Source organism: Mixophyes fleayi, chromosome 1, assembly GCF_038048845.1.
Source record: "Mixophyes fleayi isolate aMixFle1 chromosome 1, aMixFle1.hap1, whole genome shotgun sequence".
NCBI lineage: Eukaryota > Metazoa > Chordata > Amphibia > Anura > Limnodynastidae > Mixophyes > Mixophyes fleayi.
This window is the reverse complement of record NC_134402.1, coordinates 461,689,571-461,708,228: the sequence shown is the minus strand read 5'-3', so window position 1 is coordinate 461,708,228 and position 18,658 is coordinate 461,689,571. Positions and strand designations below refer to the sequence as shown.

At 45.0% G+C, this 18,658-nt stretch overlaps 1 protein-coding gene across 5 annotated transcripts; it reads right to left on the bottom strand.

Annotated features, from left to right (window-relative positions):
* Positions 1-1,126: 1,126 nt before the first annotated feature.
* On the bottom strand, positions 1,127-18,306 carry LOC142103107 (long-chain-fatty-acid--CoA ligase ACSBG2-like). 5 transcript variants are annotated; one of them, XM_075187384.1, is made up of 13 exons: positions 17,819-18,305; positions 16,445-16,487; positions 15,446-16,335; positions 14,380-14,627; positions 10,368-10,456; positions 9,991-10,111; positions 9,398-9,478; positions 9,162-9,311; positions 8,601-8,765; positions 8,239-8,408; positions 7,690-7,923; positions 3,425-3,630; positions 1,127-1,315 (listed from the first exon to the last, which is right to left on the bottom strand). In XM_075187384.1, exons 1-13 carry the CDS (start codon positions 17,985-17,987, stop codon positions 1,248-1,250), a joined length of 2,634 nt encoding a protein of 877 aa, XP_075043485.1. In that variant the 5' UTR covers positions 17,988-18,305; the 3' UTR covers positions 1,127-1,247. The 5 variants fall into 5 exon arrangements, 4 of the variants coding, with proteins under 4 accessions (XP_075043485.1, XP_075043486.1, XP_075043487.1 ...); XM_075187385.1 differs by having other exon boundaries at positions 14,380-14,624; XM_075187386.1 differs by having other exon boundaries at positions 17,846-18,305.
* Positions 18,307-18,658: the final 352 nt, after the last annotated feature.

Genomic DNA, 18,658 nt, shown 5'->3' with positions numbered 1-18,658 from the left:
CTGAGGGAAGGATATGCAGGTGGAGCTTCTGAACAGAGCAGTGAAAGGTAAGTATTGCTGATAGTGCTATAGAGTCCGTCACAAAAGGAAATGAGAAATGTTCAAATTAATGGGGATGGAGGATGCCACGTCTGGAAGACATTCAATAACCAGTAACAACGGTGCCTATTCTTGGTGGGAATAAAGAAGCCAGACATTATATGAACAGATAGCCAGCTTGGACCCATCCTCTCTGATGTGACACCAGGCTCAGGTGGCCCTGTTATATTCCATTCCAACCACACCTATCTCGGTATCCAATACCACATTCCAATGTACCACATGTAGCCTTAGAAAGTAGTCTTTCCTTTGTAGATTTGAGAGGACTAGTGCCCAGCATTTGTGTAGCCTGGGTACAGTAATGAGGGACACGCTGGGTGTTGGGCATAGGCCTGCAGAACTCCGCTCCGTTCCCAAGGTGTAACCGTGTGTGAGTTGGTTGGGTCATGTTTGGAGGGTCAGGCCTGCAGGACAGAGTCCTTCTGTTCTTACTCGGGTCCAACCCCTGGAGGAAGCAGGACCTATATTTAAGAGGTCCGAGAGATTGTACAAGAACATTGCGACTCTCTACACCACCACCCCCCCCCCCCCCCAGACTCATCTCGTCATGGTCCAGATTCCCTAACTAAGGCCGTTTCTAGAAGATTCTCATCATGACTTCCCCGTTTATTCAGGAGGTTCTGTACCCAACCCCCAACATCATCTTTACCCACCAGAGAATGACCAGGCAGTATGTTCTCACAATGGTGACTCCAATCACAGGTGAAAATTCAGGAATAAGTTAAAGTTAACCCAGACAGACAACAAATGTGTTTCATAGAACAGACAGCCAGCTCCTGTCTTATCTCAAAGACCTCTCACACCCTCCTTTACTACAGATACCCCCTTTTTAGAGTGATCAAGTGGAACATAGAAGTGTTATATTGCATAGAGCAATGCTTCCATCTAGTGGTGGAGTGGTGAAGTGTCCTCTATACACAGTTCAGTAATAATCAGGGGCTAGCACGGAACGTTACCTGTATTTCCATCTTGTTTGATTAGGACGCTGAGAAGACACATGGTACAGATCTGATATAACAAACCAGAATAAACTTTATAGAAAAATATTTATTGGAAAATTCAGTATAAGACATATTATATCTGAACGGCCACACCCTGGATGCAAACACTGGATTAAAAGCTTTTCACAATGGAAGAACCAGCAACCCTCATATCTCCATATACAGAGCACAGTCATTCGCCACCCTCGTCTTCATCATCTGTCCTGTGTGGGAGCCTGAGGGGACATGGAATTATCACCAATATATAATATCATTCTGTTATTTATATGGCCCCACAAAGGGTCCACAGCACTGTACATAGAGCTTGAACAAAATGCATATAGGTCTGTACAAAAACAAAGTGCAATTAAAACCAACTCCGCTGAGAACAGCTGCACAGGGCAGAGAGGTTTAAGTGAATTCTAGAACTCATAGAAACTAGGAAATGGATGTAGGAGAGGTGGGGAGGAAACTAAAGCCAGCTGAACCTGTGCCCAACACTGCGGGCAGAGCAACAGGATCAGAGCAGGGATGGAGATGCAAAGGCAACGTAGAAGAGGAGAACCAAGGGCGCAAAAGTGAGGCTGAGGTGCCAAAGGCCAAGGTAACAGGAGGATGACATCAGGATTAGAGGTCCCTGCTCCCGGGAGCTTACAAAAACTGATCAGTCTCTTACACTGTCATCACATCCTCCCATTCCTGGTTACAGGACTTAAAGGCCACACCCACTTTGTGAAATTCCCTCCCTCGCACAATAAGACTTTCCTCTAGTCTTCACCTCTTCAGACAAGCTTATAATATTCCTCAACCACTCTTAATCTCCCTAGGTTACAATATTACCATCCGTTACACAATTCACAAGACAACATTTCTTTGGGACTGGATCACATTGCAAAGAATAAAAAGTGATTTGTATACTATCTGGCTGGACAAATATGTAGATTTCATCTCATGCATCAGAATCCAATTGACCTATAGATAGTAAGCAGGGCCCTCTTACTTCTGTATTACCCAGTATTTATTACTGTTTGTCCCCAATTGTAAAAAGCTACGGAATTTGCTGGCGCTATATAAATTGATGATTGACAGGAAACAGAGGGGAGTCAGGGTGAGAGATGGACAACAAGTTGTATGAGGCGTCTAGGAAGAATGAGGGCGAGGTATACTATAGTGAAGGATAGAAGAGGGTAGGGGGAGAGATTAGACAGAGGAAGGGAAGGCTTTCCTGAACAGGTAGGTTTTAAGAGATTGTTTGAAGTTATACAAGTTAGCGAAAATCCTGATGGAACGAGGGAGATCGTTCCAGAGAAGGAGGTGGCACTGGAGAAACCTTGGATTAGGGAATGAGACATGGCAACCAGATGTGAGGCAGACAGTAGGGCAGGAAGGCGTATGAATGGAGAGGAGGTTGGAGATGTAATCAGCAGCAGAGTTAGTGAGGGTTTGTAGGTGAGGGTCTTAGAGGATTCTGTAACAGAGGGAGAGCCAATGTAGACCAGCGGGAGAGGAAGATTAGTCGGGCTGCAGCATTGAGTATGGACTGAAGAGGAGAGATCCGGGGGGGGGGGAGGGGGGGGAGGTGTACTGGAAGCCAAAGGAACTGATACGTTCAACCAGTGAAGAGATGTACAGAGAAAAAAGAAAAAAGCAGAGGATGGAGCCCTAAAAGGGGCCACCTATGGGAGATGGAAACAGAGAAAGAGTGGTTAGAGAAATAAGGACATCGTCAGGAGGGCTTATGGTGTGAAAGGTGCAGCAGGAGAGGGTGATCAACTGTGTCGAAGGATGAAGCTAGGTCCAAGAGGATGAGAAGGAAGTAGTGGAGTTTAGATTTAGCAGACAGAAGATCATTTTTGACTTTAACACCAACACCCTTGTCTATACAGGACACAACTGCATCTAATCCTTCGCCCAGACACATCATGCGCCCCGCGCCGATCCCTCGCCCAGACACATCATGCGCCCCGCGCCGATCCCTCGCCCAGACACATCATGCGCCCCGCGCCGATCCCTCGCCCAGACACATCATGCGCCCCGCGCCGATCCCTCGCCCAGACACATCATGCGCCCTGCCCAGATTTCTCCCAGTAGCGGCTTACATGTAAAATATCAGCATCTGTCAATACAGCATACCACCCCAAACAGGTATTTCCTCACTTGGTAACCCTAAAATGTCAATCCACCCCCAATATTTCCTAGCTGCTTAAATGTAATCCCTACCTGTCAACACCAACATCTTCCAGTATTATCAACATCTTTTCTATTGCCACAATAGCTGCTCCACTCAGCCCATCACCCCTCTACAAGGTATTTCCCCAACATAAGCCCCCCACAGTGGCTCTCACCTCTCTCCCCAACATGCAGGGAGCTGCTCTCGTCTCCTCTCCCCAGGACATCAGTCATAAGCCAGCCATCTTCATCCAACACTTCCCTGGTGGCTTGTACCATGCAGAGGTACCCCATAAATACATGACGACCCCAAAGGTACAGTGTTCTCCTGTTCTGTACGTGTGACCAGTGACTTCTACTTCCCGTAATTTCCAGTCCAGAGCTAGAGACGGGCAAAGAAAGTTCCTTCAACAGCTTATTACAGGCAGAAAGGTTTAATCACTGATCAGACAATTGGCATATACCACCTCCCCCTCCGTATACACTTAACACAATGTGAAGTCTGTTATATGCATATGGGAATCTCTAGCACAGAACCTGCCCCAATTTGCAATGTGGTTTCTTCATATTTTTGGGGCAGGACATAGAACGCTCTATATATTATATGGAATATTTGTACATATATGTTTATAAAGGGAGAATATTTTTGGAAAATGTTGGTAAATTTAGTGGTTAGTGAACCGTCCATACTGCCCTGAAAGGCTGGTGCTGTGGGAATCAATCTAAACTAAACCCCCAATAGTCTAAAAATAAGGGGCGTCTGCAACATGTTGGTTCAATGTGCCCATCTCACCAGCTGTGCACAATATATCCCACAAATCTTACTAGTGTCCGACATGGCCATGAATGATACAGAGACATGCATGTTTACACGTATAAGTCATGATTCATATAGAGACATGTATGTGCCATGTATGTTTACTGAAGTGTATACAGCAGCTTACAGCCCTCAAATAAACAGAATGAGGAGGCCATCTCATGTCCCCCCAAACCACTTGTATTCACTGTAAATTCCCTACCCACTCTTCATACAACATTGTTTTATTAAAAGATGTAGACCAGTAAAAAAGATCAACAGATACCATGTTTGTGAATACAGATCGTGTCGCTGGATCACATAGGAATAACTTTTTTTTTTATAATGGTATGTGTTTTGTATGGAAATGTATTGATATCAGAGACAGTATGTCATGTTTGGGTTTTGTAACTTTTCTATAGGAAGTCCCAAGTAAGCGCATATGAGTGGAAGGGATGTGTTTTTGAAACTGTATGGAGACAGGCAATTCATGTTAATTAGATCTTTTCATCCCTGAGTGACAAACAAATCTATTGAGCCGAAAGCACAGAGGGGTAAATTAGACTGGCTGGTAGACATTCTGTGTGTGTAAGACTCAGGATGCAAGTGGTCACAGATGAATGAATTTTGCAAGTTAAATTTTGTTTAAAGATTAGAGAAATGTTATATCCTGATGGTAAACATTCTATATAAAACCTCAGACGTTGTGGTGCCGCTAGCAGCAATGTAAAAAGGCGTTAAACCCATCCAGGCTGAGTTATGTGCAGGCTGCATGAAGCAACTGGACTGGTTAGAGGGGCAGGAGGCTGGATTACCCCCTGCCAGGGTATCTGTGTAAATCTGTATACAAAGCGCACTGTTTGACCATATATCATTATACCATCTGTACTTCTGGAAAGATTGCTAGTACCACAGACTGACATGCAACTGGACTATATGAGCCAATAAAACATCAGTGCTCCAAGATCCTGCTTTGAAGACTACTTACCTGCTGTAATTCCTGTGACCTACAGATTAGACCAATCACTACCCTGCAGCTCTGGCCAGTGTGATAGGCCATGGGGAACCATGCACAGCACCATGATCTGAAGGAAGAGGTCAGGGGTACACTAGCAGCGAGAGTTACCCAGAAGGAACCGTTCTAGGTGCCGGTGATGGACTCCAGTGGTGGCAGCAGGCCCCTTCTAGGAGGGGAACATCTGGGATAAAGAAAGGGGACGGTGGTAAGGCAAGTCCAGCCGGTCCCCAGCAACACAGACAGGGTGGTATAGGAGGTCCATCCAGTTACAGGTTGTATATAAAGAAATAATTATGTTATGTACTTCATGTCCTAAGTAACAGAAATGAGTTGGGTGTTTGGAGTACAGTTTAGTGCTGGGGGCACACTCAGGTACAGCATATTGGGGCAGGAAGTGCAGTGTGTGGGGACACTGTATATGGGGCAGGGAGAACTGTGTGGATGAGGTATAAACCCTCTATACTTGGTGCCCCCACACTATTATCTGCCCCATATACTGTACCAACATGCCCCCGCCCACATATTGTTTCTAGCTTCTGAGCAGCATGGATGTGCCGCATGGGCTTGGCACTGAGTCCAACTTCTGGGCTCTGAACTTGTTTGGAGTAGACCTCTGCTCTTTCTTCACTTAGCTTCTGCTTATTGGATGTCCTGCAACAGCATCAGACGAGACTACTGTCTGTGGCTCCTACCCAGTCACCTGCTGGGCCCTGCCGCACCTCTGTGTCCTGCCTCTCCTGGCAGCCTGCCTTGTATGTCCACTGATGCTCTTCCTGGTGCCATTTATTCTATCCTTGACCCGACCCTCTGCTCGAGGCTGACTCCGGTCCAGTTGCCCACCAGCAACTTCAAGATGCCCATGTGTGTCTGTTTGTTGGGCTGTGTTCCTGTCCAGATGTTTACAAAGCGAACACAGATTTCTACTACCCCCTCAACCTCTTTTCTGGCGTCCCAGCCCTCGGCTTTCCCCTGATTCTTTCCTCCCGATTCATCTGTTCCCTAGGATGTAAGCTCTTATGAGCAGGGCCCTCTTCCCTCCTGTCTCTACCCTTTCATCTCCTCCAACTCCACTATGTTTGGAGCTATTGAAGTACTGGTATATTTGTTCACTGTTCTGTACTGTATTACCCTGTATGGTCCACTGTGTTTTCTTTACGGAGCTGCGGAAATTTTGTGGTGCAGATAATAAATATTATTATGGTCCTAACTCTAAGCAATGAGAGTCCCTATTTTTGGGCCATACAAAAAAAAACCCTGTTCACATACTGCCGATGCCACTGGAGTACATTTCGTTCCCTGGCAGATTTTCTTCACTTCAAGTTCATCCTCTACTCCTACAGTTCTGCCCTCTCCCTAGCCAAACAATCCTTCAAGTCTCATATTTCAGTTTTCCAACCCCTGTCACCTCTTTACTTTTCCCTCCCCCTCCACCACTGTCACCAGAATGTCTTCCATCAGAAATGAGCTCTCCAACTTCTTTCATACCACCCCCCTGGCCTCCCCCAGCCATTATATATGGGCTTTCACCCCAATTAGGGTGAGCCGATCCATTCATAACTTCTGTCTTCTTCCCTAGAACCCTCTCGCCTATCTTCACCTCTTCAACTTATCCCTCTCCACTGGTATCTTACCCTCATCTTTCAAAAAATGCTTGTTTCCCACAAATTCTAAACAAAAACAAAATCATCTTGACCCCTCCACCCCAACTAAGGCCCCATCTCCTCCCTTTTTGCTTCTAAACTGCTTAAACATCTTGTCTACAACAGTCTCACTAGCTACCTCTGACAACTCCATCCACACAAGATTCTTTAGAAACTGTTCTGATCAAAGTAACAAATTATTTTCTGGCAAATCCAAAGGCCACTACTCCCTGCTTACCCTCTTCTCCTCTGCTGCCTCTGACAGAGTAGGTCACCCTCTCCTGCTGCACATCCTTCGCACCACAGGCCTCTGACACGGTCCTCATCTCTCTAACCGCTGTTTTCACATCTTCTACACTTCCCATAGGTGTCCCTCATGGCTCCTTTCTCTGTCCAGCTCTTCATTGTGTGAACTTCGCACACAGGTGGTACTGGAGGCTGAAGGAACTAATGACACCGAATCTACCTCTTCTCCTGTCGTCTCCACCTCCCACATCACTAAGAGGACATGCTTCCTCTACCATTTCCTCGTGAATGTCCCAACATTTCCTTATACTCAAAGGCAAAATCTGAACTCAGTCTCCCCTCTCAACCACTATTGATAATACGAATATGTCCTTTTACCAAAGTTTGATGCCTAGGTGAGGAACTTTAGCACATGGAGGCAGGAGTACAATCTTAGGGGGGGGGCACATTGGTACAGCATATGGGGACAGGGAGTGCAGATTGCCCCTGCAGTCATACTGCACTCCCTGCCCCTATTTGCTGTATCAGAGTGCCCCCACCCCCACTGTTCTCCTGACCCCCATGTGCTGTACTCTCTGCCATCACCAACATGAAAACCATGAAACAATTTAATTCTGATCTTCACCTCAGTCCCACAGTGACCCCCTCAGAAGCATAACTCACTCCAGTCTCAGAGGTTTGGGCAATAAAGCAGTAATTCCCATCACATCCTCTAAACCATGATACCCGGCAGTGACTCACCTCCCCCTCCTCGCAGACACTGGCAGTGCCAGGCCGTACAGCCCACTGGTCTCATTCATGACATTCAACTCCAGCACCTCAATTCCCAGACTCCCAAAATACTCCGCCGTGTTCTGACTGATGGGCGAAATTCCCGCATAGCAGTGGGTGCAGCGATCCAGCCCCAGAGCCAGCCGAGCGGTCCGAAAGACCAAGTGGTCAGCGAGGGAATAACCCCACGGGGTAACACTGGGCCTGGAAGGGAAAGGAGAGAGAGAGTCCTGTGAGGATATCGGTCCTGCGGTCAGGAGGTAAATATCCAGGAACAATACACAGGTAATAGCTAGAGATCTGGTATAATACCCAGGTAATTGTCGCAGATCCTGAAATTAGAGAGTGTTCAGCTATCAGAATTCTACAAATATAGATCTATTGTTATAAGATATTATACACACACATATCATAAAGTAACAGCGAGTACTAAGGAGATTTCCTACCGATATTACAATAAGCGGGAGCTAGGTGACAGTTACTGTCTGAATGTTCCTTACCGGGCAGAGGTACACTTACCTTTTGTAGGACAGAAGACCCTTTTCTCTCGCCCAGCCCATGACCTTCCTTTGTAAAGGCGTGGCTACCTTTTCCATCATCATCCACCCGTTCTTCACCTTCTTCCAGAATTCAGGAAATCCCAGGAATCGAGTTGGTCTGACATCTCGGAGCGTAGATATCAGTGACCCCTAGGAACAGACACTGGGTCACTGATCAGAACGGAGTATTGTGAAACACATCAGTAACTAATCTATCCATTGTATATCCACACAGTGAGCACAAAGATGGGAGTACTGGTCAATAAAAGATGTCTGATCAAGGCTTTCATCCCACTTCCTGAAAACATTAGTAAATATGATCTCCAAGCTCCAGATTCTCACCTTACAGGCAGCAGACTCTGCAAAATATGTGGTGCCCCCACAGCAAAGAGGAAGCCAGATGTCAAACAGCTGGACAGCCATGTGACTGAGGGGCAAATAACTGACAACCACCTCCTCTGACCCCAGGCCCAGCATCTCTCCAACAGCCCTAGATGTCCAGGTGACCTGAGGGGAGAGAGACGAGAGGAATGTAGACCTGGTTTAAAGGATGCCACATTGTCTTTGCCTTGTATGTGCCCTCCTGTAGTGGTTATTAGTAGATTGTCTTTCTACTCTGACACCTGAGGTTCTCGTTCGATCTTCACGCAGCTGTTTATTTTCCTTGTATGATCGTTGTCTAACACAAGAAGTTTTCCACGATAACGTGGCAACTGATAGATGGATAATGGTCTTTATTAGTTTTGATATCCTTCATAACAACTTACATATTATATGGTTTTAAAGAATGAGGACCATTACAGATAGATGAACTAACATAAGAGGTAAGCAATAAGCACCAAGATCAGAAGGAGCTTACAATCTACGAGGAAACACATGACAATGACATTTTAAAGCACTCACATTGTCATGACTCAGCATCACTCCTCTCAGCTCACTGGTGCCCGCGTTGGGATACATCACTGCACAGCACTGGTTGGGTCTCTGGCTTTCTATCACCTCATTGAGATAGGATTCCTCCACCTCTGAACCCAGATTTATTAACTGTTCCCACTGAAACAAAGGGTTAGAGGTCAGTGAGGTGTGGCTACACGGACATTGCTGAACACAAGACCTGAGGCTACGTAAAAGACACTCACCGTGTAAGTTCCAGGTAATGATTCCTTCCTATGTCCAGTCCACTGTACGATGGCCTTCAGCTTGGGCAGCTTCTCCTGTACCTGCAGAATGTATACATGTTCCTTAGTGTCTTCACTAATTGTCTTATATGGGATGGTTAGGAACCAAATGGAGTCAGGTTTAATTTAATACAGGGTACATTGAGGTGTAAAACATGCCATTATCACAGGGATTTCAAACCCTCTTAGAGGTAGAAGGTAAAGCTAAAGTAAGGCGCAAGTTTTATTCAATTTTAGAGGAACAAGAGCTCAATATTTTGGAGAAAGGAAGATTGGGAAGTATTTTTATAGATTATTATTATATTTAGCAGAATCCTGACCTGTGTTCTGCCAACATGATATTCCTTAATTATCAGAGTCAGTACCCTTTACCGTGAACAACTGGACAAGTCAATGTTCTTTATTACAGAAGCCACCTCAATAAAAGTATTGCAGAACAAGCAGTAAAGTCTTAGAGGGTAAAACAGATGTATCCGCTCTGTACAAAACACCATTGTCTTTATGTATTCCTTAAAATAACCCCAATCTTCCCACATACCCACTGTCCCTCTTACCTGCAGGATCTTCTGCAGTTGGCAGGGGTCTTGTACCACAATTATCTGAGCCTGAGAATCTAGCGCCACCTTAAGGCAATATGACCCAGTGGACAATGGGTCAATGCCAACAGCCAAACCGCTGAAATGGGCAAAAGCGTAAAGATTAGGAGGACATCCGAACACCTGCTGTAATGTCTGCAGCCCCCACAGAGGTAGTTTATCCACCAGAGGGGATATTGCCCACTGACCCGATATATTCACACAACAGTCCTATGTTAGCAGACCTGGATACATATGGTCCATCAGCTGCATATCTATAGGTTATATGAGGACCAGCAGGGAGGGCACAGAGGTTGTACCACCCTGGACGGGTCAGGAATACAGTTTAACCGTACCCAGCCAAGATTGCTCCAATTTCTGTCATGAACCACTTGGGGGAGTTAAATCCAAGGATCAGAACTGCACGAAACCGCTCCAAACCCAACTGAAAGAGGAAATACATATTTATACTCTATTTATATAGAGCCCATGAAACAAACAAAATTATAATTTAAAGCTAGTTTCCCCCACTAATCCCGTGGAGTGTGGAAATATCCTGTGATTGTTCTAGAAAGGACACCGTGATCTCCATATAATCCCAAAATGTGATCATATGTTTTCAGCAACACAACCAGGTGGTGTTACAGATTACTTCACCTTCAGAAACAGTACACAACAATCACGTTTTATACATTAATTTTACAGGAAAACAAATTCAGGTAGAAAAAAAGATCTGATGTAATGAGATAGTTCTGGTATTGTGTAATCTGTACTTGACATGTGCATTTTTAGAGCCCTTGTTGACAGTGAGTCAGAGGCGGGAGCCATGCTGGGGGCTGTACTGTTAAAGGTGGAAACCTCATGAATAAGCTGTTAAATCCCAGAGACACCGGTTCTGGCTGCACGCTGGTTCTGGCTGCACGCTGGTTCTGGCGGCACGCCGGTACATACTGGTGTCAGTTTCCAGTACAACTGAAGATAATTTACTATCAGACACTTTCATTGTCCAACTTCTTCTAGACCGATGAAAGCAGACTGCCGATTGGTTGCTGTACTTTAATATGCACCTAAATGTATTCTAAGTACATAGCCCCATCACAGGAACGTAGTACGGGAAACCAGGAGATTCAGAAGGAACGATGGAGAGGAGGAGATTGTGGAATACAGGACATTATAGGTAGTGATATATAAAGATGGAGCAAAGGAGGGGGAATACAGGACATTATAGGGAGTGATATATAAAGATGGAGGAATACAGGACATTATAGGGAGTGATCTATAAAGATGGAGCAGAGGAGGAGGAGGAATACAGGACATTATAGGGAGCGATATATAAAGATGGAGCAAAGGAGGGGGAATACAGGACATTATAGGTAGTGATATATAAAGATGGAGCAGAGGAAGAGGAATACAGGACATTATAGGGAGTGATCTATAAAGATGGAGCAGAGGAGGAGGAATACAGGACATTATAGGGAGTGATATATAAAGATGGAGCAGAGGAGGAGGAATACAGGACATTATAGGTAGTGATATATAAAGATGGAGCAGAGGAGGAGGAGGAATACAGGATATTATAGGTAGTGATATATAAAGATGGAGCAGAGGAGGAGGAGGAATACAGGATATTATAGGGAGTGAAATATAAAGGAGCAAAGGAGGAGGAATACAGGACATTATAGGGAGTGATATATAAAGGAGCAAAGGAGGAGGAATACAGGACATTATAGGGAGTGAAATATAAAGGAGCAAAGGAGGAGGAATACAGGACATTATAGGGAGTGATATATAAAGATAGAGGAGGAGGAGGAATACAGGACATTATAGGGAGTGATATATAAAGAAGGAGCAGAGGAGGAGGAATACAGGACATTATAGGGAGTGATATATAAAGATGGAGCAGAGGAGGAGGAGGAATACAGGACATTATAGGGAGTGATATATAAAGATGGAGCAGAGGAGGAATACAGGACATTATAGGGAGTGATCTATAAAGATGGAGCAAAGGAGGAGGAATACAGGACATTATAGGGAGTGATCTATAAAGATGGACCAGAGGAAGAGGAGGCACAGGACATTATAGGGAGTGATCTATAAAGATGGAGCAGAGAAGGAGGAGGAATACAGGACATTATAGGGAGTGATATATAAAGATGGAGCAGAGGAGGAAGAATACAGGACATTATAGGGAGTGATCTATAAAGATGGAGCAGAGGAGGAGGAATACAGGACATTGTAGGTAGTGATATATAAAGATGGAGCAGAGGAGGAGGAGGAATACAGGATATTATAGGGAGTGAAATATAAAGAAGGAGCAAAGGAGGAGGAATACAGGACATTATGGAAATATATAAAGATGGAACAGGTTTCCGGCCATTTCCAGGGCTATGTGCAGTACAAGATGCGCCCACATCAGCATGTGCGTCTGGTCTAGTCAACACTATCAACGTGTTCTCAGCGTCTGGCTCTCTCCTTGTGCTTTGCCTGCTTGATTCCTGTGTACCGACCCGGCTTGTTCCCTGGCTATTCTCAAGTCTCATCCCTGGCACTGCTGACTGGATTGATTCCTGTGTACCGACCCGGCTATATTCTCCAGGATATCACGGTTAGTGAGTTTCTTGCTGCTAACACCTTGTTGCGCTATTTTTACCTTGCCTATCCATCTCAGAGAGCTCTATCCTTACGTCAGTAGGCTAACCTGGGGGCTGCGACCTGCGGTTCTCCGGCAGCTAAAACCATCCTGCCTTGCGGTAGTTCTTGGAGAAGACCGGGAGGGCCGTTAGACTCCGTGCCCTGGGAAGACCGGCACTAATACTGACTAAGGTAACTCCTGGAATTGTAACAATATTTACACTTCTGTTATGTGCTAAAACTTGATGCTTCCATTACCTGAGATCCAGTAACACCAGACAGCCAGGCAGCAGCCCCCTGCTGGGTATACAGGCTAAACAGGTGTTTGTCACTTCACATAAAGACTTACTTTACATTTCCTGCTATCAGCAAACAGACTTCCTCTGGTGAAGATACAAACCCAAACAATGACACTTGCATACAAAAACACATCACAATGTAACACGATAAGTACATTTCAAATTATACATTGGTGCCTGCACCTCTGATTGAAATACATTTCTACAATAAATTATTTCTACATGATCCAGCTACAAATGAGTTATTTATAAGTGATCCAGTCACAGAAACATTGATTTTTGAGACAGTATTCCATGTTGGAGGAAATTTGTATCTAACTTTTCTAAAGTCAGTTCCATGCTAATTAGACCTTTTCACCTGAGTGACCAGCACATCTTTTTAGTGTGAATGTACAGCAGGGGGTAGTTACCCCTCTAAACTGTATCCTGTAGAGATAGGGGAACTATCTGGATATTGCAAAAGCAAGTAATTTGGGAAATCACAGATTGATGTACATTTTGTTACATTTAAATTGCATTAACGCCAAGTTTAGAGAACATTGCATCCTGAACCTAAACACTGAGCGTAATATCTCAGACTTAGAAGGTAACCCAGCTCCCTGATCTGGCACCACCGCCAACATGTGTGTCAGAAACTGTATATAAAAAGAGTTGTATTTTGTATTTCAACTGTAAAGGTCGTTGTCAGGACCCTTGAGCAATAAACCATCACTGCTTGAAGATTCTGCCTACACCTGTTACCTGCTGTATCCTGTGACCAACAGATAAGAGCTTACACTCTGATCCGCTCCCCGGCTGTGCAGTGCAGTGTTGAACCCATATATAGTAAGTGGTCAGGAGGTACCAGCCGGCCCACAGCAAAGAGGCGTGGCAGGAGCTATACCAGCTACCCCAAAAGTAAATGTTTTTTGTGCCATGAAGGAGCCCAGTGGGGGCAGCAGACTTATCCTACAACTATTGCACCGTTGGCGAGTGTCTGGTGACACCAGTAGGAGAGGTCAGTAGCAGTCGGTTACTGACGGTGAGACTCAATCTGTAACACATCCCTTTATCCTTTCCCCCCAGTAGACCGGTTGGTGAAGCCCCTCTGGTCACAAGGCGTATTTGCGCGTTTCTGCAGGTCTACATTTGTGCAGACGCCCTTTCCCTCTGCGGTGTCACCGCCTCTCCAGGCGCAAGAGTGAGAATCACGTAAATGTGCACATACGTGCACCCACTTTCTGGGCATGCACAGTGTGATGTCATACAAGACACGCTGTGCACACTGCCATATATCCCACTCTGCATCAGCCCCAACATTGTCTATTTTGCAGCATTTAGATTCGTTCAGCTGTTGGTTCATTGGAAAACTAAGAAAGTACCTTCTATTACAGTAAACATTCCACCAGCTCATGGCAGGATTTGTATATTCCATTATAGATAATAGTTATGACTTCACCTTTAAGAGTCCCCTGGCTACTGCCCGGCTCCACCGCTCGTACTGAAGGTAGGTGACTCCTTCCCACCCATCTGCCCCCCTGGCATACAGCGCCATCTTCTGGCCGTACTGAGTCACTGCCTGGGAGAAGAGCTGTGGCACAGTTTTCGGGGAAGTCGCTGCTGGTCCAGATTCCTCCATTCTTAGCGTGACGGATCCATCGCCGTCTACAGTCCACAGAGACTGTTCTGGGGGCCGGTCACTGACTGCTCCAGGAATACACAGAATGAACAGATGAACCATCATTATGCTGAGTACAGGGAATCATGTTAGACATAGAACAGACTGTAAGCTCTTCTGACCAGTGCACCACCTCAAGCAGCATATGGCACACTGGGACAATGGATGCAATACTAGATTCCACCTTTTACTTGTAGCTACTGGAGTATTTAACAGGTGCTGTGTTTATTTTTACAGTAGATATATTTATATATATACACAAAATGCTGCACAAAAATATATATTATGTAATAAACAGATTGGTTCCAGGTATAAATCAATACATGCGATTGGGCTGCAGGAGAAATGAAACTAAACTATATGCTGTTATGTGGGAGACCTCCGGGGGGAAGGGGGACCTCCCATGAGGATCATTACTACATGGTAAAGTTACACTAAATAAATATCACACATTTGTATTTTACCCACAATACTCTGTGCTGTTTACATGAAGTGAAGGAGTCAGACAATCAATGTATACGAGGACATTATCAAACCAGGTTTATTTAGCCGACTAATCAAAACCTAATGCATAATATACATAACTAATGTTAAGTCACTGGTGAAATATATACATTAATGTCACTGGTACATGTGTGAAGTTTGAAAATAAAGATTTAATTGAACAAAGATTATATATGAACTGTTCTTTCAATGCAAGTAAGGATTAGGACCACTTCAACAGGGATTAGATTGGGCAGTTTGCCAGTGTTAGGGGAAAAGTAATTTATAGAAATGACTGAAGTACTAAGTGACTTACACTCCTGCACCCTGGAGGGATCTTCACGTGTAGACTCCTTGTACTCACCGGTGGTCGGTGGTTGGTCGTCCTGTTCCTGGTTTCCTTCAGGTGGGATCACGTTACATTGTGCTGGGCTTTCATACTTTGAGTCTTTGCTCTCTGCATATTTTACATTTATCCCTTCATCAGTTTCCTGCTCACTTTGTGTTTCTTCCCTTTCATTTGTAGCTTCTTGAGAAACCTCCCCGTTCTCTAGAGGTTGTGCATGTTCTTCCCCATATGTGGCTTCTTGGGTATTTTCTTTTTTATGCTTTGCATCTCGGGGTTCTTCACCCTCTTGTAGCTTGGCAGGTTCTCCTCCAGTTAGGGCTTCCTGAGGTTCCTCCTCTTCGTGTCCTTTACATGTGGGCTCCTCATGAGTTTCATGGTCTTCTCTTTGGGTCTGCTCCTGGTTCTCTTGTAGCTTGGCAGGTTCTCCTCCAGTTAGGGCTTCCTGAGGTTCCTCCTCTTTGTGTCCTTTACATGCGGGCTCCTCATGAGTTTCATGGTCTTCTCTTTGGATCTGCTCCTGGCTCTCTTGTATTTTGTCAGGTTCTATTTCATTTGGGGCTTCCTGAGGTTCTTCATGTTCATCAGTTTCCTCCTCTTGGTGTCCTTCACATGCAGGCTTTTCAGGATGTTCGTGGTCCTCACACAATATCAGGGTCTCCTCAGGTTCACGTTCAGTTTGGGTCTCTTGGTATTTTGGGTGTTCTTTCTGGTTTGAGATCTCACTTTGTTTATCTGTTCTGCAGGCGCCTTCCTCAGTGGTTTCTAATGTTTCTTTGTCATTTGGTGTTTGGTGATTCTCATGAGACTCTTGTTCCTGGTTACGTTTTACTTGAGACTGTTCCTCCTGATGCTCAGACTGCTGAGGAGGTTGTGCAGCTTCTTCACAATCAGATATTTCCACAAAGCTGCAGTTAAGCAGAATATAGAATTGACAGATTACCTCATATCTCACAGAACATTACTGGAAACCCCAGGACACAAACACAGAACCCTTCCGTCAGTTCTAATAAATACCTTTCTGTAGAGTCTTCTTCAACCAGTGACGACATTTCCTCTCCTGACGATAATTATAACAAATTTGTAAATCAGAATCTTATTCTATTTCTCAAGCGCTGTAGAACTTAGTAACACTTTAGAATTAAAACAACCAAACCGCACTCTGACAGCAGGTACATCCCAGCGCTTCTCTCTAAGTTACTCACGTCTGTGAAGAACTGATCGGGCTCCAACCATCCTATGGTTTCACCAATCTATGTATCAGTGTATTTAGATGGTTTTAAGGGTCAGACATCAATGTAAATGGGATGTAGTCAATCTGTATACACTGAACCTGTCAGCAGTCAGACGGTTGACACCAAAATGTCAACAGGTTCAGTGTGTTTACATGGTTAAAATGGCGGCATTGTGACCATCGGCAATGTCAGCGCCAGCCAGAATGTCAATACAGCCGCCATACCCGCCGGCACCACAGTAAAAAACAAATAAAACATCAGCACAAAAATAAAAAATCAGCATTCCCCCCCCTTTCCTCAAAACCAGCTTAACCAATCAGAACACGACGTAAACTAGCTATTAACATGAAGGACATAACGCTGCACAATGAGCCATTTACAGCCTCTAGGTCTATTTATAACCTGGGGGTCTCCCACGACCCCAGTGATGTCATTCTCCCATCACACAGCAGCAGGTTATTTATTTTCTCCAAAACTGCAGGACAGAGAATGTGCTTTTTGTTTGTTTTTTTTGGTATAAATAATGCCAGATCCTAAGATATCATTTTATAGACAAGCAGATTACAGATGAAGAACCTGGATGTTGGGGAGTATTACAGGGGGGTTAATGTCAGACAGTTTTTTTCTAAAGGAGATGTGTTATAGTAAGTTTGTATGTGTGTGTGTGTTCTAGTGTGTGTGTGTTCTAGTGTGTGTGTGTGTTATAGTAAGTATGTTGTCTTGGTGTAGTTCAGATGCCAGCGGGTCCTGGTGCCAGCAGTCCTGGGAAGTCAGGGCTATGCTGGGGGTGATTGTCATTATGACAGGGGACCCAACACCGCAGGTGGCAGCTCTACAATTAATGTGTTCTGGGGGAGCAACATTGCGACTGTTGACTTAACTACCTGTTGACCGTCACAATGTCACCATTTTAACCATGTCAACAATCTGACTACGTCCCATCTGTACCATGTGGTATATAATGTAAATTATATCTCTGTACTGAGTACTGTATTTCTGGGTGTAACAAGGTGCATTTAGCAGTGTCCCAGACTGGGTAAGAATAGAGGAATCAGCCCTATATAGAGATGAACAGGAATGGGTCAGGCTTTGTATAGCTCATCCATATGAACCTGCAGCCATGTAGCATGTACATTACATGTGTGTGCTGTGTTACCTGTCTCACCAGACAGCTGCAGATCACCTGTGTGCTGGTTACCCAGATTCAGCTGCAAATCCTCAGAACTCCTCCCAGGGGCCAGGGCCAGCCCCATGTGACTTTTAAAGGGTAAAGACTCCGCCCACTGATTGGGATCAGACAAATCCTGCACTATCATGTGACCCATGATATTACAGGGACACCTGTAGGCTTTGTTCCCAGCTGTCCCTACTTTCCAGGACAATCCCAGATTGTAATAGTCCTATACTTCAGTATTGAAGTTCACAATCACTTCTCTTAATACTGATCTTTCACATCGTAGCCCAGTGTAATACAAGCTGTGGAGATGAGATATATAACAGATGTCACCCTGATATATAGGGTGGGGGGCAAATGGATGGGGAGGGCCTGATAAATGTAATGTTTTATTATAATGTATGTATCAATGCCCCAAGTTGACCACTCCCCCTATATAATGTGGCCACGCCCTTGGCGGCGCTTCCGCTGCGCAGTGGCACACAGTTTTTTCCTGCTCATTAACAGAGGTGGGCCTGTATGCTTCAAATGCCAGGGCTGATGTTTAGTCTCAGTCCGGCCCTACAGTAACACAGAAACAACAGTCCGTGTCTGCCCCAGCGGGGACCACGTGCAGCCATCCAGGTGGATCCTGAGATGATAAATCCCTGTATCGCAGTCCCCAGTGAGCTCTGTCGGTACAAATGTGAAGTTGGTTAATGCCGGAGAGGTCTCTTATTAACCCGTTCATAAGACCTGCGATGGCCAATCAGCCGTTTCTCCGTTTTTTGGGCTATCGCAGTTTGCTAAATAACCTCCTGTGTAGGGTGGAGAAACATAATC